The sequence below is a fragment of the Podarcis cretensis genome, assembly GCF_951804945.1.
Source record: "Podarcis cretensis genome assembly, chromosome: 18".
Classification (NCBI taxonomy): domain Eukaryota; kingdom Metazoa; phylum Chordata; class Lepidosauria; order Squamata; family Lacertidae; genus Podarcis; species Podarcis cretensis.
Window position 1 is genome coordinate 9,061,833 of NC_137188.1, and position 22,442 is coordinate 9,084,274.

At 47.1% G+C, this 22,442-nt stretch overlaps 1 protein-coding gene across 3 annotated transcripts in view; it reads left to right on the plus strand.

The window, feature by feature from the left end:
- Positions 1-22,442, plus strand: part of CERS4 (ceramide synthase 4) — a 96,800-nt gene that overhangs the window by 71,183 nt on the left and 3,175 nt on the right. For all 3 annotated transcript variants that reach the window (XM_079960824.1, XM_079960823.1, XM_079960822.1), the window contains exons 3-10: positions 1,871-1,988; positions 3,683-3,801; positions 9,234-9,291; positions 12,560-12,610; positions 15,181-15,273; positions 17,191-17,319; positions 19,358-19,464; positions 21,425-21,581. In XM_079960824.1, the coding sequence (XP_079816950.1) occupies positions 1,871-1,988; positions 3,683-3,801; positions 9,234-9,291; positions 12,560-12,610; positions 15,181-15,273; positions 17,191-17,319; positions 19,358-19,464; positions 21,425-21,581 (832 nt within the window). The remainder of the gene's footprint in view (positions 1-1,870; positions 1,989-3,682; positions 3,802-9,233; positions 9,292-12,559; positions 12,611-15,180; positions 15,274-17,190; positions 17,320-19,357; positions 19,465-21,424; positions 21,582-22,442) is intronic.

The following is a 22,442-nucleotide window of genomic DNA, read 5'->3' on the forward strand; positions in this document are numbered from 1 at the left end:
TTTAGGTATTTAGGTACCTTGTTTTTATTTTATTTTATTGTTTATATTTGTGATTTGTCTTTTTTCTTTTTTCTCTGTTTTTCTTTTGTTGTGATATGTGTTATATCTGTAAGAAACTTAATAAAAATTATTATTTTAAAAAAAGGAGAGGAATTTTTGGTGCACAGTTTTAGACCACGCACTCTTATGGGGGTCTTGTGTCACTGAGGGCAGTAGACCGGGTGGATTTAGATTTAGACGGAACCAATAATTAAGAGTTCTTTGGCAGGACTGAGCTTCTACAGAGGGAAGACTTGCCCCCAGTCATAATGTTGCATTTGGGACACAAGGTGGCCACGGGAATGGGATGCTGGACTTACGTTCCTATAGGTAGTTGGGGATTTGAAACCAGTTCTCTGCAACCCATGTCTTTCAACCTACATTGCCTCTGGGCATCTGCATCTGCCTTTTCTCTTTTACGACTTGTGGGTGCTAGACTGGATCCAGCCTCCACCTCACATTTTCATCTTGTAAGCTGCAACAGCCTGCCTTCAGGCATTGCTAAATTGCTTCTCTGTAAGCACAGCCAGTCCCTGGGGCGACGGGGTTTAAAGGAAGAGCCAGATGAGTATTTATTGATGAGCCATCTCTATAAAGGCCGGAGAGCATCGCTCTGAGAGATAATTGCTCCATTACAGAGCGGCTGCTTTATAGGCAAAAAGGGTTTCGGGAGCGAGGGATATTGAGAATTTTCTGGAAACTGCTTTGGGCGTGTGGAAGGGGACAGAATCACAGAGCTGGTAAAAGGTAAAGGGATCCCTAACCATTAGGTCCAGTCATGGCCGACTCTGGGGTTGCGGCGCTCATCTCGCTTTACTGGCCGAGGGAGCCAGCGTACAGCTTCTGGGTCATGTGGCCAGCAGGACTAAGCCGCTTCTGGGGAACCAGAGCAGCGCACAGAAGCGCTGTTTACCTTCCCGCTGGAGGGGTACCTATTTATCTACTTGCACTTTGACGTGCTTTCGAACTGCTAGGTTGGCAGGAGCAGGGATCCAAAGGTCGGCGGTTCGAGTCCCCGCGACGGGGTGAGCTCCTGTTGCTCTGTCCCAGCTCCTGCCAACCTAGCAGTTTGAAAGCACGTCAAAGCGCAAGTAGATAAAACCACTCCGGCGGGAAGGTAAACAGTGTTTCCATGAGCTCTGGTTTCCATCACGGTGTCTCGTTGCACCAGAAGCAGTTTAGTCCTGCTGGCCACACGACCCGGAAAACAATCTGCGGACAAACGCTGGCTCCCTCGGCCTGAAAGCGAGATGAGCGCCACAACCCCCTAGTCGCCTTTGACTGGACTTAACCGTCCAGGGGTCCTTTACCTTTATTTGTGACGACAGCAAGGAAGCCTCGTTCTACCTGTAGTGACTCCAGTAATGTAAAGGGACCCCTGACCATTAGGTCCAGTCGTGACCGACTCTGGGGTTGCAGCGCTCATCTTGCTTTATTGGCCGAGGGAGCCGGCGTACAGCTTCCGGGTCATGTGGCCAGCAGGACTAAGCCGCTTCTGGCAAACCAGAGCAGCACACGGAAACGCCGTTTACCTTCCCGGCGGAGCGGTACCTTTTTATCTACTTGCACTTTGATGTGCTTTTGAACTGCTAGGTTGGCAGGAGCAGGGATCGAGCAATGGGAGCTCACACCGTCATTGTGGGGATTCGAACCGCCGACGTTCTGAATGGCAAGTCCTAGGCTCTGTGGTTTAACCCACAGCGCCACCCGCGTCCCAAGTGGCTAACAAGCAGTGTTTGACCCCAAGTTGCCTTCTGTTCCTTTTCCTGGCATCTTGTGACCAAACCCAGGCAGAGAACAACGCCTGCTTACCCGACTCATTCTCCTCTAGGATCATCGCTGTGCCGCTGAGCAGAAAAATGGGACTGAGGGAGAAAGTACGAAGGAAAGCTCCTCCGAACCCCGTCCTGGAAGCTTTTTACACCACGCAAGGGAAAATCCCCAAAGACGTAAGTGGCTGCAGAAGTCTTTGCAACCAGGTTCTACTGGTTACTAGAAGGAGGGCTGTTTTTCTCCTGCGAGATTTGCTATTCTTCAGCCACTAAACAAAGTGGAATGTGAATGTAGAACACCAGCACCTCCCCTCCGAAAAAGAGAAACAACAACAACAACAACAATAATAATATTATATTATTTATACCCCGCTCATCTAGCTGGGTTTCCCCTGCCACTCTGGGCAGCTCCCAAGAGAATACTGAAAACACAATAAAATGTCACACACTAAAAACTTCCCTAAACAGGGCTGCCTTCAGATGTCTTCTAAGAGTCAGATAGTTGTTTATTTCCTTGACATCTGAAGGAAGGGCGTTCCACAGGGCGGGCGCCACTACCGAGAAGGCCCTCTGCCTGGTTCCCTGTAACCTCACTTCTTGCAGGGAGGGAACCACCAGAAGGCCCTTGGAGCTGGACCTCAGTGTCTGGGCTGAATGATGGGGGTGGAGACGCTCCTTCAGGGATACTGGGCCGTTTAGGGCTTTCAAGGTCAGCCCCAACACTTTGAATTGTGCTTGGAAACATACTGGGAGCCAATGTAAGTCTTTCAGGACTGGTGTTATGTGGTCCCAGGGGCCGCTCCCAGTCACCAGTCTAGCTGCCGCATTCTGGATTAGCTGTCGTTTCCGGGTCACCTTCAAAGGGAGCCTGACATAGAGCGCATTGCAGTAGTCCAAGCGGGAGATAACCGGAGCATGCACCACTCTGGCAAGACAGTCTGTGGGCAGGGAGGGACTCATCCTGCGTACCAGATGGAGCTGCCCTGGATGCAGAATAGACCTGCGCCTTCATGGACAGCTGTGAGTCCAAAATGACTCTGAGGCTGTGCACCTGGTCCTTCAGGGGCACAATGACCCCATTCAGGACCAGGGAGTCCCCCACAACTGGCCCCTGGCCCCAAAAACATGTATGCATGGAATTGCATCCAGATCACTTTTTCTACAACTGTCTGGTTTTCAATTAGCCATGTTAAAAAGGTAAAGGGACCCCTGACCATTAGGTCCAGTCCTGGCCGACTCTGGGGTTGCAGCGCTCATCTCGCTTTATTGGCCGAGGGAGCCGGCGTACAGTTTCCAGGTCATGTGGCCAGCATGACTAAGCCGCTTCTGGTGAACAGCGCACGGAAACGCCATTGACCTTCCTGCCGGAGCGGTACCTATTTATCTACTTGCGCTTTGATGTGCTTTCGAACTGCTAGGTTGGCAGGAGCAGGGACTGAGCAACAGGAGCTCACCCCGTCATTGCAGGGATTCGAACCTCCGACCTTCTGATCGGCAAGCCCTAGGCTCTGTGGTTTAACCCACAGCGCCACCCACGTCCCTCTATATTAGCCATGTTAGCCATCAGTAATAAACCATAGCTAAAACCTAAAGCAGGGGTGTTGAACTTTTTTGGCCCTGTGGGGCCAACCTTAATAGGTAGGTGGGATAACACACCTGTCGACCACCTGACCGACAGTCTGCCAAGCCACACCCACCTGCCAATCAACTGACATCCAACTTTCAAGAGACTTAGATCTTCTCCCGCTATAACAAAACTGGCGGCGATCTGCTAGAGTTGTTGAGCTAAGAGACATTGAGTTTTTTAGATTGGGGGGGAGGTGTTTCCCGTGATCTACTGCAATCTACCTGTTCCCCGGCTTTTTTTTCAGGGGGAACTTGTCGGTCTGGCCAAACAGTGCGACTTACAGCCCAGGCAGGTGGAGCGATGGTTTCGATATCGCCGTAACCAGGACCGGCCGAGCTTGACCAAGAAGTTCTGCGAAGCCAGGTAAAAAACATCAAAACACACACGCAGTTTAAGTTATTTCATATATAATTTTATTAGTTTTTTAACATATCATTTTCAACAGTAATTAAACATACTTTTGCACCTTATACAATTTTTTGACTTCCATCAATCATGTCTGAAAATTTTCCAATCTAATCTCTTAATATACATACATAGTGGTACCTCGGGTTACATATGCTTCTGGTTACATACGCTTCAGGTTACAGACTCCGTTAACCCAGAAATAGTGCTTCAGGTTAAGAACTTTGCTTCAGGATGAGAACAGAAATCGTGCTCTGGCAGCGCGGCGGCAGCAGGAGGCCCCATTAGCTAAAGTGGTGCTTCAGGTTAAGAACAGTTTCAGGTTGAGAACGGACCTGCGGAACGAATTAAGTACTTAACATGAGGTACCACTGTACATTTAAATCTCATAACTAATATCTCTATCCTTTTCCTATTTCGTAACGTTTCATACAAAACTTCTTGTAGTCCTACTAATGTAATTTGTGGATGACAATTGCTCTTCAAATAATTCGTATACTTCTTCCAATCTTCTGTAAATCTCTGGTCCTGCAGGTTTCGAATCCTTCCTGTCATTTTATCCAATTCTGCATAGCCCGTTAATTTTATATGCCATTCTTCTTTCGTCGGGATTTCTTCTTGCTTCCATTTCTGGGCTGGTTTAAGATATTTCACCCAGAAATGGCAATGTTTAAGCTTAAAAGGCCCGGAGACTCTAAAACAGGGTTTCCCAAACTCCAGCTGTTTGGGGGACTACAACTCCCATTATCCACAGTTAGCAGGACCAGCGCTCAGGGATGATGGGAATTGTAGTCCAGAAACGGCTGCAGACCCAAATTTGGGAAACTCTAGACCCTTGGAGTTCACAATTCTATTTTCTTTGTCTGCATTGGTCAGATTTATCAGTTCTGAATCATAATTTCCTAAAAGCAACAGCTTCTTAAGTGAAGCTGTTAGATCTGGAATAAGTGCCATGCCTATTTTCCTAGCAATATCCAAGTGATTTATTATTATTATTATTATTTGCTTCTTTCGGCCTGATCCTATTATTATTGAATCCTATTAGCAGCAACCAGTAAATAGAGTGTTGTTGCCTTTAGCGAAATCGAGTAGAGCTACATATTTTGACTCGGGTAGGTAGCTGTGTTGGTCTGACGCAGTCAAAATGTATTTAAAAATTTTAAAAAATTGTCCAGTAGCACCTTAGAGACCAACTAAGTTTGTTCTTAAGGGACGCAGGTGGCGCTGTGAGTTAAACCACAGAGCCTAGGACTTGCCGATTGGAAGGTCAGCGGTTTGAATCCTCGCAATGACGGGGTGAGCTCCCGTTGCTCGGTCCCTGCTCCTGCCAACCTAGCAGTTCGAAAGCACGTCAAAGTGCAAGTAGATAAATAGGTACCGCTCCAGCGGAAAGGTAAACGGCGTTTCCGTGCGCAGCTCTGGTTCGCCAGAAGCGGCTTAGTCCTGCTGGCCACATAATAATAATAATAATAATAATAATAATAATAATAATAATAATAATTTATTATTTGTACCCCGCCCATCTGGCTGGGTTTCCCCAGCCACTCTGGGCGGCTTCCAACAGAGATGAAAAATACACTAAAATATCACATATTAAAAACTTCCCTGAACAGGGCTGCCTTCAGATGTTTTCTGAATGTCAGGTAGTTGTCCATCGCCTTGACATCCGATGGGAGGGCATTCCACAGGGCGGGCGCCACCACCGAGAAGGCCCTCTGCCTGGTTCCCTGCAACTTGGCCTCTCGCAGTGAGGGAACCGCCAGAAGGCCCTCGGAGCTGGACCTCAGTGTCCGGGCAGACCGATGGGGGAGGAGACGCTCCTTCAGATATACTGGACCGAGGCCATTTAGGGCTTTAAAGGTCAGCACCAACACTTTGAATTGTGCTCGGAAACGTACATGACCCAGAAGCTGTACGCCGGCTCCCTCGGCCTGTAAAGCGAGATGAGCACCGCAACCCCAGAGTCGGCCACAACTGGACCTAACGGTCAGGGGTCCCTTTACCTTTACCTTTATCATATAATCTAGACTCAGCCCTGCCTGTTGTTTTGCACAGCCCCCGGTATCAGATGGTTCAATCTAAATTAACTAATCAGTTGGTTGTTACAGGGAGCGGCACTCAGATAAAAGTTATCCTTTCTGGTGTTTACTCAGGATGGAGATTAGATGGAGACAGCAGCCAGGTTTTTGCAACACAAGGGTTTGTGAACATCATGCAACATTAACAAAAGTATTAGATGCAAATTTTGCGGAGCGGTTTTATTGCACTCAGCTCTGCTGCAATCTTGTCCATATGCCAATAGAGGTTCGAGCATAGTACACAAAAGCAGAACTTAATTATCCTTCATATTTCCACATCTGAATAGAGCACCAAAATGCAGAAGTGGCTACATTATCTAGCAACATCCTAAAGCCTTAAACATCTTTTTGTGTCAGGTGCTGTCGACGAAAGCGCATGCACCTAATGGCGTATTAAATCTGTTTAATAATTAAATTCATTTAATCTATTAATTGTGTGTTTAATTGTACATATTTGATTACATTTAAATATATTAATCGTGCCTATTAAATAATAATAAATATACTGCAAACCCTTTAACGTGAGATATGGACATTTAATTCAGTGTACAGTCTCTGGGTTCTGTGTCAAAGCACTTCTTGCAACCCACTGGGTATGAAAAGTTGGACTGCCCTCTTAATAATAATAATAATAATAATAATAATAATAATAATAATAATTTATTATTTATACCCTACCCATCTGGCTGGGTTTCCCCAGCCACTCTGGGCGGCTTCCAACAAAACACTAAAATGCAATAACTTATTAAACATTAAAACCGGGACGCGGGTGGCGCTGTGGGTAAAACCACAGTGCCTAGGACTTGCCAATCGTATGGTCGGTGGTTCGAATCCCCGCGGCGGGGTGAGCTCCCGTCTTTCGGTCCCAGCTCCTGCCCACCTAGCAGTTCGAAAGCACCCTTAAAGTGCAAGTAGATAAATAGGTACCGCTCCGGCGGGAAGGTAAACGGCGTTCCGTGTGCTGCGCTGGTGCAGGCTCGCCAGAGCAGCGATGTCACACTGGCCACGTGACCCGGAAGTGTCTGCGGACAGCGCCAGCTCCCGGTCTCTAGAGTGAGATGAGCACACAACCCTAGAGTCTTTCAAGACTGGCCCGTACGGGCAGGGGTACCTTTACCTTTACCTTTATTAAACATTAAAAGCTTCCTTAAAGAGGGCTGCCTTCAGATGTCTTCTAAAAGTTTGGTAGTAGTTGTTCTCTTTGACATCTGGTGGGAGGGCGTTCCACAGGGCGGGTGCCACTACCGAGAAGGCCCTCTGCCTGGTTCCCTATAACTTGGCTTCTCGCAGGGAGGGAACCGCCAAAAGGCCCTTGGAACTGGACCTCAGTGTCCGGGCAGAACGATGGAGGTGGAGACACTCCTTGAGGTATACTGGACCGAGGCCCTCATCTAGAATAATAATAATAATAATAATAATAATAATAATAATAATAATAATAATAATAATAATTTATACCCCACCCATCTGAATGGGTTTCCCCAGCCACTCTGAGCGGCTCCCAACAGAATATTAAAAACACCATGAAACATCAAACATTAAAAATGTCTCTAAACATGATACACACTTAGAAATCTGTACAATGAGACCAGGGCGGGATTTATGTTTGATGAGGCCCTCAGCTACTGAAGGTAATGGGGCCCTTTATATGTCCAGCTGTCCTTTGTCAACAACAAATTGCCGCTGTGTTTTTTTGTCGATTATATGCTATATGGTAATTGATGGACCTAATAGGTATCCCAAGCCCTTTGCCATTGTTGCTGTATGTAGGTTTTATTTTATTTCTTTTTATCTTATATTTTTGAAATGTACATCCAGGTTGTTGTTTTCCTTTCAATTTTTTCGGGGGGCCCCCAAGAGAGTGGGGCCCTAAGCTATAGCTTGTTTAGCTTATACGTAAATCCAGCACTGAATGAGACAAAATGTGTATCTGAATTAGGAATGTGGGTGAAACTCAATTCAATACGCATACTAAGACCAACCTTTTTTAATATGCACAATATATGGACTTGAAACACTGTCGTCTTTCCAAAATTCACGCTTCCCAGAATTTTTGCAGCGCAGATCTCCAGGCAAGTAACCTGCACAAAATGTAATTCTACTAGGAAGAAGTGTGCATAACAACAACAACAACAAAAATCCACATATTAGCCAAGTTGTTGTTGTTTAGTCGTGTCCGGCTCTTTGTGACCCCATGGACCAGAGCACGCCAGGCACTCCTGTCTTCCACTGCCTCCCGCAGTTTGGTCAAACTCATGCTGGTAGCTTCAAGAACACTATCCAACCATCTCGTCCTCTGTCCTCCCCTTCTCCTTGTGCCCTCCATCTATCAGGGTCTTTTCCAGTGAGTCTTCTCTTCTCATGAGGTGGCCAAAGTCTTGGAGCCTCAGCTTCAGGATCTGTCCTTCCAGTGAGCACTCAGGGCTGATTTCCTTCAGAATGGAGAGGTTGGATCTTCTTGCAGTCCATGGGACTCTCAAGAGTCTCCTCCAGCACCAGAATTCAAAAGCATCAATTCTTCGGCGATCAGCCTTCTTTATGGTCCAGCTTTCACTTCCATATATCACTACTGGGAAAACCATAGCTTTTACTATACGGACCTTTGTTGGCAAGGTGATGTCTCTACTTTTTAAGATGCTGTCTAGGTAGCCAAGTTAGTATATTAGCCAAGTTAGCATATAGAAAATGTGCCCTGTAAGACAAAACCGCTTTGTGGAATATTGGGAGAACTCAAGTTGTATCCAGTGAAGGGAATCAGTTACCCACTAGGGGAGAATGGTTATGTAAGCTTTCAGAATATTTAGAATTAGCCAAATTGACAGATATAATAAGACAAAATTCAAAAAGTGAAGTGAAAAAGGAATGGGAGCGCCTAAATGAATACCTTAAAAGCCAAGGTTTGAGGACAGAAATCTGGCTGAGTCTGGAATAACCTTGTGAAGTGAAAGGATAAGAAAGAGGGATTTATATCTAGATGCTAGGATAGAAATGATAAGGAAAACAGGATGATACAATGAGAGGTAAAGGAGGTGCTGTGGGATTGGTGGAAGTCAATTTTGGTTTTTCTTTTTAGTGTTTATATTATTAACTTGTAAGATATGGATTTGTTTTGCTGGTTTTTGTGTTTTGTGTATTGTTATTTTTTGATATTTTTCGTGCTGTTGTTGTGTGGAAAATGCTAATAAAATTTATTATTTATTAAAACAAAAAAAACAAGTTGTATCCATTGGACTCTTGTTTGGTGTTCATCTTAGTCCTGCTCCCAAGTCATGAATTCACAGATCTGCCCTGATTTTTCTTATTCTCTTCCAGCTGGAGGTGCACGTTTTACTACACATCCTTTTGCACCGGTTTGGCAGTCCTTCACGACGTGAGTTGCAACAACAACACTTAATAATAATAATAATAATAATAATAATTAATTTATTTATACCCCGCCCATCTGGCTGAGTTTCCCCAGCCACTCTGGGTGGCTTCCAATTGAGTGTTAAAAACAATACAGCGTTAAATATTAAAAACCTCTCTAAACAGGGCTGCCTTCAGATGTCTTTTAAAGATAAGATAGCTACTTATTTCCTTCACATCTGAAAGGAAACTTTTCAGCTTCTTAGCTCCTTATCCAAAAGGCAGGCTGAGGTCCGATGACAAAACTGCAGTCGGACTGTGGTGACCCGCAGATTACACAGAGGTGCTGTGAATGGGCAGTTTTTAAGAAAGAACCAGGGGGAAATTTGCAGAATACGTGAAGGAAATTTTGTAAACATCTTAAAACGCCAGCAGATTATTAGAATAATCAGAGCACAGAAAGATTAATAAAATGAAATAAGACAGAAGGGGGGAATCAAAGGCTAAAGGGGTATTTCAGATATACAGTCAAACAGGGGAAATTTTAACGAACCGTGGAATGCAGGGGAAGGGAAGTCAGGGATAACGAAGTGATATTAATAATGATGTGCTTGTTGTAAAGGGATGGGGGTGGCGCTGTGGGTTAAACCACAGAGCCTAGGACTTGCCGATTAGAAGGTCGGCGGTTCAAATCCCCGCGACGGGGTGAGCTCCCGTTGCCCGGTCCCTGCTCCTGCCAACCTAGCAGTTCAAAAGCACGTCAAAGTGCAAGTAGATCAGTAGGTATCGCTCCGGCGGGAAGGTAAATGGTGTTTCCGTGTGCAGCTCTGGTTCGCCAGAGGCGGCTTAGTCATGCTGGCCACATGACCTGGAAGCTGTACACCGGCTCCTCGGCCAATAAAGCGAGATGAGCGCCGCAACCCCAGAGTCAGCCATGACTGGACTTAACGGTCAGGGGTCCCTTTTCCTATTTGTTGTAAAACTGAAAACTATAAATGGAATGTGTTGGGGGTTTTTTTGAAAAATAAATAAATAAAATGCAGGCACTAAATACAATTAACAGTGGTACCTTGGTTCTCGAACTTAATCCATTCCGGGAGTCCGTTCGACTCCCGAAACGGTTCGGAAACCGAAGCGCGGCTTTCGATTGGCTGCAGGAGCTTCCTGCACTCAATCGGAAGCTGCGTTGTAGGTTGGGCTTCCGGAAAAGTCCGCAAACCGGAACACTCACTTCCGGTATTTGCGGCGTTCGGAAGCCAATTTGTTTGTGAGCCAAGCCAGTTGAGTACCAAGTATGGGCTGTGACCCATGAGAGGCAGTCAAGTACAACATTCCTTGTAATGCTAGAGAAGACATGCGAGGGGATGTTTGGTCCAGCCAGTCAAAACTTCCTGTTCCTCCTGGTTGGAGCATCCTTCCATGGAGGAACAGGTCAATTCTGTGTCCAGGGCAGCTGTCTACCAGCTCCATCTGGTACGCAGGCTGAGACCCTCCCTGCCTGCGGACTGCCTCGCCAGACTGGTGCATGCTCTGGTTATCTCCCGCTTGGACTACTGCAATGCACTCTACGTGGGGCTGCCTTTGAAGGTGACCCAGAAACTACAACTAATCCAGAATGCGGCAGCCAGACTGGGGACTGGGGGCGGCTGCCGAGACCACATAACACCGGTCTTGAAAGACCTACATTGGCTCCCAGGACGTTTCCGAGCACAATTCAAAGTGTTGGTGCTGGCCTTGGTCCAGTATATCTGAAGGAGCGTCTCCACCTCCATTGTTCTACCTGGACACTGAGGTCCAGCACTGAGGGCCTTCTGGCGGTTCCCTCACTGCGAGAAGCTAAGTTACAGGGAACCAAGCAGAGGGCCTTCTCAGTTGTGGCACCCGCCCTGTGGAACGCCCTCCCACCAGATGTCAAAGAGAACAACAACTACCAGACTTTTAGAAGACATCTGAAGGCAGCCCTGTTTAGGGAAGCTTTTAATGTTTGATGTATTACAGTATTTTAATATTTTTTTGGAAGCCACCCAGAGTGGCTGGGGAAGCCCAGCCAGATGGGCGGGATATAAATAATAAATTATTATTATTTTTATTCCTTTTGCGTGTGATAGAAAGTGGACGTGACCTTACCTGTCCAGGTAATAACAGGACGAGTCACACAGCGCCCCTCTCTCTTTTTGACTTCCTTCTTCATTTGACCAGCCTTTAGCTAGAACTGCTCTGCTAGCTCTCAGCTAGCAGAATCACTGGGATTATTCCCCCATATGGGGTAGATCCACATGTACATATTTGTAACTAAGTCTGCCTTCAGGAATCCAACTGTGAACTGATGTGAGTCAACTTCTTTTATTGACTTTGAATAAGATTGTGGCGTCTTTATTCTTTTAAGAGGGGTTGAAGGGAACTTACCAGGAACATACAATTCAATCTGGGACAGACTGAATTGTATAATAGTGAGGGGCTCACACGAGCCTGCAGCCAGCTATCTGCTGTGCATGTAAAAAGAGGTATGTAAACTCTGCTACGGAAAGGAACTTGCTAGCACAAGTTAAGCAGGATCTTAATAAACAATATATCCTCTCCTGCCACCCTGAACTTCCCCACACATCTTTATTCATTTAAGAGGGATTCAAGGGAACTTACCAGGAACGTACAATTCAATCTGAGATAGACTGAATTGTATAATAGTGAGAGGCTCACACGAGCCTGCAGCCAGCCGTCTGATGTGCATGTAAAAAGAGGAATGTAAACTCTGCTACGGAAAGGAACTTGCTAGCGCAAGTTAAGAAGGATCTTAATAAACAATATATCCTCTCCTGCCACCCTGAACTTCCCCACACGTCTTTATTCATTTAAGAGGGATTCAAGGGAACTTACCAGGAACGTACAATTCAATCTGAGACAGACTGAATTGTATAATAGTGAGAGGCTCACACGAGCCTGCAGCCAGCCGTCTGATGTGCATGTAAAAAAGGGGGTGTAAACTCTGCTAAGTAAGAAACTTGCTAGCGCAAGTTAGGATGGATATTAATCAACAATATATCCTCTCCTGCCACCCTCCACATTCCCACATCAAGGAACCACTCTAAAGCAATTTACAGTCACAGGGGCAGCCTGTGTCCTGAAAATGCCTTAAGGGGAAAGAGATGTTGTTGAACGACAACTCCCAGAGCTCCCCACACCCAATATCCCAACATCTGGCCCTAAAGTTGTATGTTGCCACCCGTTTTCCTATGGGGCAGATGGGACAATAGAGATATGTGCAATTATTCTTACAGATTTTTGTCTCCTTGCAGAAACCCTGGTTCTGGGACCACCGTGAGTGTTGGGTCAGGTATCCACAACAGGTAAGCAGCCGAGAAGCTTCCGATAACCTTCCTGAATTAATCAGGATGGAAAAGATCTCTACACATCAGATCAATACTTTCTGCACTAAGAATCTGCTACAAGATTGTCACAAGAGCGCCTGGGCAAAAGTTGTCTATCAGACACTTCCCTCTTGTGGTTTTATCCCCACAACAGCTACTCACTTTGGGTTTTAGTAAAGCAAACAGTCCAATTTGTCAGTGCCTAAATGATAATCATGGACGCGGGTGGTGCTGTGGGCTACACCACAGAGCCTAGGACTTGCCAATCAGTAAGTCAGCGGTTCGAATCCCCGCAATGGGGTGAGCTCCCGTTGCTCGGTCCCTGCTCCTGCCCACCTAGCAGTTCGAAAGCACATCAAAGTGCAAGTAGATAAATAGGTACCGCTCCGGCGGGAAGGTAAACGACGTTTCCATGTGCTGCTTTGGTTTGCCAGAAGCGGCTTAGTCCTGCTGGCCACATGACCTGGAAGCTGTACGCCGGCTCCCTCGGCTAATAAAGCGAGATGAGCGCCGCAACCCCAGAGTCAGCCACGACTGGACCTAACGTTCAGGGGTCCCTTTACCTTTAACTTAAATGATAATCGAGCATCAGAACAACTGGGTCACAATAAGGAAATTTTGCCCGTGGTACGACAATTTCCCACCTTCCCATTTTGACTCTCTGGCACCCTATCTGCATAACCTAGCAATTCTAAAACATAGACGGGATTTTACTCTCGCAAGATTGAATGTCTTGCCCTTGACTGGACTTCCAACAGATTCCACACGAAAAATGCTTATGTCCCTGTGGAGATGGCAGTCCCGAATCAGTGGCGCATACCCTTCTGGCTTGCACTCTTTATAAAGACTTGAGGAATGAGATTATCACCCTTCTTTTATCGTCCATTCCGGGTCGCCCAGCCACTGCCCAAGCGTCCTTTCTCCTGGCAGATCAAGATGAGAAGGTGACAGCAAAGGTGGCAAGGTTTTTAGCTGGGGCAATCAGAATAAGATCCACTATTTGACTATCAATTCAAAACCCTAAAATGCGTTTTATATTATTGACTTTTTATTTCTATTCTTTGTATATCGTCGTGTTGCTTTGCAGGAGTGCCCAAACTTTTTTCAAAGAGGGTCAGATTTGATGAAGTGAACATGCGTGAGGGGCCGACCAAAGTTGTTGAAGTTTGAAGTTGTTGAGTTTCTTTTAGGGTTGAAGGCCGAATTAGGCCCCCAAAACAGTCTTTGGACATGCCTGCTTTATTGCTATGCCTGACGCAGATAATAATAATAATAATAATAATAATAATAATAATAATAATAATAATAATAAATTTATACCCTGCCCATCTGGCTGGGTTTCCCCAGCCACTCTGGGCAGCTTCCAGCCGAATATTAAAAACAATACAGCTTCTTGTTTCATTCATTTCTGCACTACTATTTTAATCTTGTATTTTAATCTTGTTTTTAAGTTGTATTCATTCAACTTGCTTTTATTATTGCTTGTGAGCCGCCCTGAGCCTGGCCTTGGCTGGGGAGGGCGGGGTATAAATAAACATTATTATTATTATTATTGAGGTTGAATCCTGACAAGACAGAAGTACTGCTTTGGGGGGACAGGAGGCAGGCAGGTGTGGAGGGCTCCCTGGTCACTGTGCCCCTGAAGGACCAGGTGCGCAGCCTGGGAGTCATTTTAGACTCACCGCTGTCCATGGAGGCACAGGTCAAATCTGTGTTCAGGGCAGCTGTCTACCAGCTCTATCTAGTACGCAGGATGAGACCCTCCCTGCCCGCAGACTGTCTCACCAGAGTGGTGCATGCTCCCGCTTGGACTACTGCAATGCGCTCTACGTGGGGCTACCTTTGAAGGTGACTCGGAAACTACAACTAATCCAGAAAGCGGCAGCTAGACTGGTGACAGGGAGCGGCTGCCGAGACCACATAACACCGGTCTTGAAAGACCTACATTGGCTCCCAGGACGTTTCCGAGCACAATTCAAAGTGTTGGTGCTGACCTTGAAAGCCCTAAATGGCCTTGGTCCAGTATACCTGAAGGAGCATCTCCACCCCCATCATTCTACCCGGACACTGAGGTCCAGCTCCGAGGGCCTTCTGGCGGTTCCCTCACTGTGAGAAGCTAAGTTACAGGGAACCAGGCAGAGGGCCTTCTCGGTGGTGGCGCCCGCCCTGTGGAATGTCCTGCTACCAGATGTCAAAGAGAACAACAACTACCAGACTTTTAGAAAACATCTGAAGGCAGCCCTGTTTAGGGAAGCTTTTAATGTTTGATGTATTACAGTATTTTAATATTTTGTTGGAAGCCGCCCAGAGTGGCTGGGGAAGCCCAGCCAGATGGGTGGGGTATAAATAAATTATTATTATTATTATTATTATTATTATTATTATTATTATTATTAAATGCAAACAGACTGAGATTACCGGACCGGGCCCAAGGGCAGCCCCACGCAAAGCCCACGGCGGTAGTCTAGTCTTGAGATGCGTTTTCAGATTTATCCGAATAACCTTGCTTCTCTCTCTCCTTCCTACGCCTCTCGTTTTTGGCCCCGCAGCCTCTTCTCCCCTCCATCTTCAGCTACTACATGCTGGAGCTGTCGTTTTATTGCTCGCTGGTCTTCACGCTGCCTTTTGACATCAAGAGAAAGGTGAGTGGAAACATTTTTGGGGGGCGCAGTCAGTCGAAACTCAAACAAGTTAAGACGTGCCTCTCTCCCTATAAACCGTCCCAGACTCTAGGTTCATCCTCTGAGTCCCTTCTTTATGGGCCTCCTCCATGAGAGGTCCAGAGGGCAGCAACATGAGAACGGGGTCTTTTCTGTGGTGGCTCCCCGTCTATGGAACGCTCTCCCCAGGGAAACTCGCCGGGCGCCTTCCTTGCCTGTCTGTAGGCACCAGGTGAAAACCTTCCCCCGATGAATACCACATTTACTTGAACGCTCGCCTTTTTCTTTTTTTTCTTTTAAATAATTTTTATTCGTTTTCCAAACATATATTAAAAACAATACAAAACAGAAAAACAAAAAGTTCAAAACACAAACAAAAACATGCAAAACATTTAAACCAGTATAACTTCAAGATTATATTTTCATTCCCTTCTTTCTTATGACTTCCCCATACCTCCCCATCCCTGCATCCTTGTTTAGTGATTCTTTAGCAACCCTTTAGTCAATTATCCTAATTCCCTTTCATTAAATTTCCTTTAGCTTAATAGTTACAACTGCAATTCTCTGCTTCTTACCCCCTGACATCTTAGCATTCCTCAATATTACAATAGTTTTTAAGGTATATTTTAAATTTCTTCCAGTCCTCTTCCACTGTCTCCTTCCCCTGGTCGCGAATTCTGCCCGTCATCTCAGCCAGTCCCATAAAGTCCATTACCTTTGTTTGCCATTCCTCCAGAGTAGGTAGTTCTTGCATCTTCCAATACTTCGCCAGTAGAATTCGAACGCTCGCCTTTTTCGGCCAGATTATGTTCGCGGAAATTAAGGCACGCATCGGCACATTTACATGCGCCAGCAAATACCTCTGGGAGGGTTTCAAGGTTCTGGAAATTAATATGCGCATTAGATTTGATGGCGCATTAAACTTGAGCAAATAGGGCAGGCATCCTGGCCCTCCAGCTGTTTTGGGACTACAACTCCCACCATCCCTAGCTAACAGGACCAGTGGTCGGGAATGATGGGAACTGTAGCCCCAAAACAGCTGGAGGGCCAGAATTGGCCGTGCCTGAAATAGGGTAATATTAGTAGATGAATGAATGAGCAAATTAATTTAATTAGGATATGCAGAAGATATTGAAAATACATTTAAGAGGGGAAAGGAAGTCAACTTTTGAAATGTCAAATGGATCATTAAACTAATGAAATGTATAGAATTATTTTTATTATTATTATCTTCTGCATACCCAAATTCATTTAATATGCTCCTTTAAATTAACCCGGAAGCGAGTGTTCCGGTTTGCGAACGTTCTTTGGAACCCGAACGTCCAACGTTGCTTCCGATTGGCTGCAGAGGCTTCCCGCAGCCAATCGGAATCGGCGCGTGGTTTCCGAACGTTTTGGAAGTCGGACGGACTTCCAGAACAGATTCCATTCGACTTCCAAGGTACCACTGTATACGTTTTTGCCAGTTACCGGCCCATAGGACGCACCAAGTTTTTTTGGGGGGAAATAAAGGAAAAAAAATATTTCCCCCCCAGGCGCTTGTGGGGCCGGCAGCGGGGAGAAGTGCTCTTCTCCCCGCCGCCCGCCTCCAAACCACATCGGGAGACAGCGGGATGGCGGCGTTCCGCCTCCCCGCTGTCCTCCGACCTTGTGGGACTGGCGCTGCGGCTCTCCTGAAGCCTGGAGAGCGAGAGGGGTCGGTGCGCACCGACCCCTCTCGCTCTCCAGGCTTCAGCGAAAGCCTGCATTCGCCCCATAGGACGCACACGCATTTCCCCTTCATTTTTGGAGGGGAAAAGGTGCATCCTATAGGGCGAAAAATACGGTAGATACCAACGATATATCCACCTCGCTTCCTCAGCCATTCCATTGCTGTTTTCTCTCCCCGCGGCACTACAGGACTTCAGCGAACAGATTGTCCACCATGCAGCCACGATTTTCCTCATCAGCTTCTCCTACTGCGCCAACTACATCCGTATTGGCACCCTCGTCATGGTCATCCACGATGCATCCGACTGCTTCCTGGAGGTAAGTGACGCCCCTGCCCCAGAAGGGGGGAAACCCAGAGGGGCTGGCCTAGCCCATAGCTGTCAACTTACAGATTCGAAAATAAGGGACCAGCAGCCTCGAAAATAAGGGATCAGCAGCCAAAATAAGGGATTTTCCAAGCACAGGTATGTTCGACTTCTGAGCCCCTCCGAGCCAAAGGCAGAAAGCCCAGCCAGCAGCCAAGCGAAGCCTCAAGCGGTGGTTCCCACAGCGCAGCAACCCAGCAAAGGGGATGCAGCAAGGAAAACCACCGTCACCTCTCCGCTGGGAAGTGCTGAGCAAAGGCGAGTCCCCAGGCAACGCGGCTGATTTGATCGGCACAAGGCATGCAAGCTCCACCCCCTAGTCATTCTTAGACTCCTTATTGGGTGAGCAACGCAGCCAAGCAACACAGCTGGAGCCTCCCTCCTCCCTGGCCAGCAGGGAGGGAACGAGGGAGAGGAGCTGCTTGCTTTGAAACCCGGGAAATTTAAGGGACATCATCAATAAGGGACAGCAGCGGGACATGGCGCTGGGATAAGGGACTTTCCCGCCAAATAAGGGACGCTTGACAGCTGTGCCACTGGGAAGAGAGTAATCCCCGCAGAGACTTGGCAGGGAAGTTATGTGCCTCATGTGAGCAGTGTGCATGCACTGGGTGGGCCTCTCGACAGCCCGCCAATCCCAGAAGGGCAGAGTCAGCTGGCTGCCTCAGTGCCCGCAGCAGAAAAGCCTGTGGCGCTCCGATGGGCTCTGCTACACTCGGCTGGCCTGGCTCTTCAATTCCCCGACTCCAAATCTCTGCCCAGGACTCTCGGCCTGGCACTCCTGAGAGCCCGGCGCCCGGGTGCCCCACACCCCTGGCGCCTTTGGGTAAGCCAGCCCTGGATGCATCCTCTCATGGGAATTTGCCCAATACCTAGATGTAGATGCTGAACTCTGTATTGGCCCCACTCCTGATGGAAATTGATTTCAATCCCTATGGACTTTCACCTTTTCGCACCATAGATAAGCGTGCCAGCCAAAAATATTATCATGACCTTCTACGTCTAATATATGTGAATTCTCTAATGTCATCCATTCCTTCAACCAACAAAGACGAGATGCCTCATAATATAATCTCATATCTGGCAAGGGGGAAACCTCTTTCTTTTGTATCTATCAATATTTTATTCTCGGGTTTTCCCCCTTGCCAGATATAGTTAGAAATATTTTTTTTTGCCATACCTTGAAACAATCTGGGGAGTGTGTGACGGGTATGTGAGGGCTCCCTGAAATTTTATAACAAGGTGAATGGCAAACTGCCCCATCAATCACAGCCAGTCCAAGTTGGCTGTTTATGCCAACTTGAGAGGGCAGATTCTTCCTCTTCCATAGACTCACAGTTGCCCTTTGCAGAACTCAGCAGGGAAGAGCAGGAGGATGCAATATGAGAATCAGTGGCTCTGGTGTCGCCTTCTGTTGGGACACAGGTGGCGCTGTAGTCTAAAACCACGGAGCCTCTTGGACTTGCCGATCCGAAGGTCGGCAGTTTGAATCCCCGTGAGTGAGCTTCCCGTTGCTCTGTCCCAGCTCCTGCCAACCTAGCAGTTCGAAAGCACACCAGCACAAGTAGATAAATAGGTACCACTCCGGCAGGAAGGTAAACGGCGTTTCTGTGCGCTCTGGTTTCCGTCACAGTGTGCCATTGCATCAGAAGCGGTTTAGTCCTGCTGGCCACATGACCTGGAAAGCTGTCTGCGGACAAACGCCGGCTCCCTCGGCCTGAAAGCGAGATGAGCACCGCAACCCATAATCGCCTTTGACTGGACTTAACCATCCAGGGGTCCTTTACCTTTATTTTTACCTTTACCTGTGGGGCTCCCTGGTTTCCACCCACCCCAAAGGACACAAGCCACCACTGCAGTTCACTGTGATCTTTGGAGTTTGCACTGAAAACTCAGAGAAACTTTGCAGTCCGGTCACAAGCTGAAAGGAAACCTCATTTGTGTCCCTCTGTCATTTTCCTCCCCCCGTCTCTCCCCACACCCTTCTCCAGCCCACGAAGATATTCAACTATCTGAAATGGCGTCGTGTATGTGACATCCTTTTCCTCACTTTCTCTGCTGTTTTCCTTTTCACCCGCCTGGTTATTTTCCCCTACAAGTAAGTAAGACACCTTCAAATATCCCAAGGGCTAGAAAATCGAGAAATCTTGGTTTTCCCCCTGCTCCGGTGGGTGGGACCTGTCTGTTGTTGCTTCATTGTTGGGTTTTTTGCACGCCGCTTAGAGAGATTTTTGATATATATTAAGCAGTATAGAAAGGGACGCGGGTGGCGCTGTGGGTTAAACCACAGAGCCTAGGACTTGCCGATCAGAAGGTCGGCGGTTCGAATCCCCGCGATGGGTGAGCTCCCGTTGCTCGGTCCCTGCTCCTGCCAACCTAGCAGTTTGAAAGCACGTCAAAGTACAAGTAGATAAATAGGTACCGCTCCGGCGGGAAGGTAAATGGCGTTTCCGTGCGCTGCTCTTGTTCGCCAGAAGCGGCTTAGTCCTGCTGGCCACATGACCCGGAAATTGTACGCCAGCTTCCTTGGCCAGTAAAGCAAGATGAGCGCCGCAACCCCAGAGTCGGTCACGACTGGACCTAATGGTCAGGGGTCCCTTTACCTTTACCTTTAATCAGTATAGAAATCAACAAATCAGTCAAATAATCTCTATTGACAAGCTGGAATGTGTGCCAAGCACAGCCAGGCCTCTAGAAACTAAGCCTTATGAGGAATGGTTGAGAAAGTTGTGTACGTTTAGCTCAAGGAAGACGCGATTGAGATATTATATGTGATAGGGATCTGAAGGGCTGTTCTATGGGAGATGGAGCAGTTTCGTTTTCTCCGAAGGGTAGGACCCGAACCAATCTGTTTATGTTATACAGCGTTACCTTGGTTCTCAAACTTAATCCGTTCCAGAAGTCCGTTCCAAAACCAAAGCGTTCCAAAACCAAGGCGTGCTTTCCCATTGAAAGTAATGCAAAACAGATTAATCCATTCCAGACTTTTAAAAACAACCCCTAAAACAGCAATTGAACATGATTTTTACTATCGAACGAGACCATTGATCCACAAAATGAAAGCAATAAACAATGTACTGCAGTCACACAATCCATCTGGACTGGGTTCCACAGTCATGAAAACAAAAAGAGCCACAAAAACGCAAAATACATAGCAAAAACAGACAGACCTCAGCGTAACACTCAAATCGAAAACATAACACTCAAAACAGAGCATGTTCGGCTTCCAAAAAATGTTCGCAAACTGGAACGCTTACTTCCATTCTGGGATCAAATCAGAAACCGGGACCGCTTCTGTAAATCTACGAAATGTCCCAAGAAAATAGGGACATTTAGAAGGCATGCCTTGGACTTAGACCATGGGTAGGCAAACTAAGGCCCGGGGGCTGGATCCGGCCTAATCGCCTTCTAAATCCGGCCTGCAAATGGTCCAGGTATCAGCGTGTTTTTACATGAGTAGAATGCGTCCTTTTATTTAAAATGCATCTCTGGGTTATTTGTGGGGCCTGCCTGGTGTTTTTACATGAGTAGAATGTCTCCTTTTACAGTGGTACCTCAGGTTAAGTACTTAATTCGTTCCGGAGGTCCGTTCTTAACCTGAAACTGTTCTTAACCTGCAGCACCACTTTAGCTAATGGGGCTTCCCACTGCCGCCGGAGCACGATTTCTGTTCTCATCTTGAAGCAAAGTTCTTAACCTGAAGCACTATTTTTGGGTTAGTGGAGTCTGTAACCTGAAGCGTATGTAACCTGAAGCGTATGTAACCTGAGGTACCACTGTATTTAAAATGCATCTCTGGGTTATTTGTGGGGCATAGGAATTCGTTCATTATTTTTTCGTCAAAATATAGTCCGGCCCCCCACAAGGTCTGAGGGACAGTGGACTGGCCCCCTGCTGAAAAAGTTTGCTGACCCCTGACTTAGACAATCGATGTGCACATTTTTACAACTCGCTTGTGGTGGAAATTTCTTTTAAACTATATTGTTGTTCTTTAACTGATGTCAGACTAAAGGAAGGGCTGCTGAATGCTGTTGTTGTTATTAATCCCTTCCTCACAGGGTCATCTACAACACGTATTACTACTCAATGGAACTCTACCAGCCTTTCTTTGGCTATTACTTCATGAATGCCCTTCTGATGATTCTCCAACTTCTCCACATCTTCTGGTCTTTCTTAATCATCCACATGGTCTACAAGTTTGTCAAAAGTGGCACGGTAGGGACCGGAATTGGGCGAGGGTCAGTGGGCGGGTGCGACCGTTTGCCTAAGTTAAATTATACAACTTTTAATGGACTTTTAGAAGACATCTGAAGGCAGCCCTGTTTAGGGACGCTTTTAATGTTTAATAGATTATTGTATTTTAATATTCTGTTGGATGTCTTCTAAAAGTCTGGTAGTTGTTTTTCTCTTTGACATCTGGTAGGAGGGCGTTCCACAGGGCGGGCGCCACCACCGAGAAGGCCCTCTGCTTGGTTCCTTGTAGCTTTGCTTCTCGCAGTGAGGGAACCACCAGAAGGCCCTCGGTGCTGGACCTCAGCATCCAGGCAGAACGATGGGGGTGGAGATACTCCTTCAGGTATACTGGACGGAGGCCGTTTAGGACTTTAAAGGTCAGCACCAACACTTTGAATTGTGCTCGGAAATGTCCTGGGAGCCAATGTAGGTCTTTCAAGACCGGTGTTATGTGGTCTCAGTAGCCGCTCCCAGTCCCCAGTCCAGCTGCCGCATTCTGGATTAGTTGTAGTTTCTGGGTCACCTTCAAAGGGAGCCCCACATAGAGCGCATTGCAGTAGTCCAAGCGAGAGATAACCAGAGCCTGTCTGGTTCCCTCTAACCTGGCTTCTCGCAGTGAGGGAACCGCCAGAAGGCCCTCGGCGCTGGACCTCAGCGTCCGGGCAGAACGATGGGGGTGGAGACGATCCTGACAATGGGAGATTTCTGTGGTGGCCTTGCTGCTTAAAGCACGGGCTGATTTTGCTCAATGGTTCATCCAGCCCTGGTCAAGGAGTAACCCTTGCCAGCGCTCCAAATTGAACCGCACAATGGGGGAGAAGGAAAGGGGCAGCCGCCGCCGTT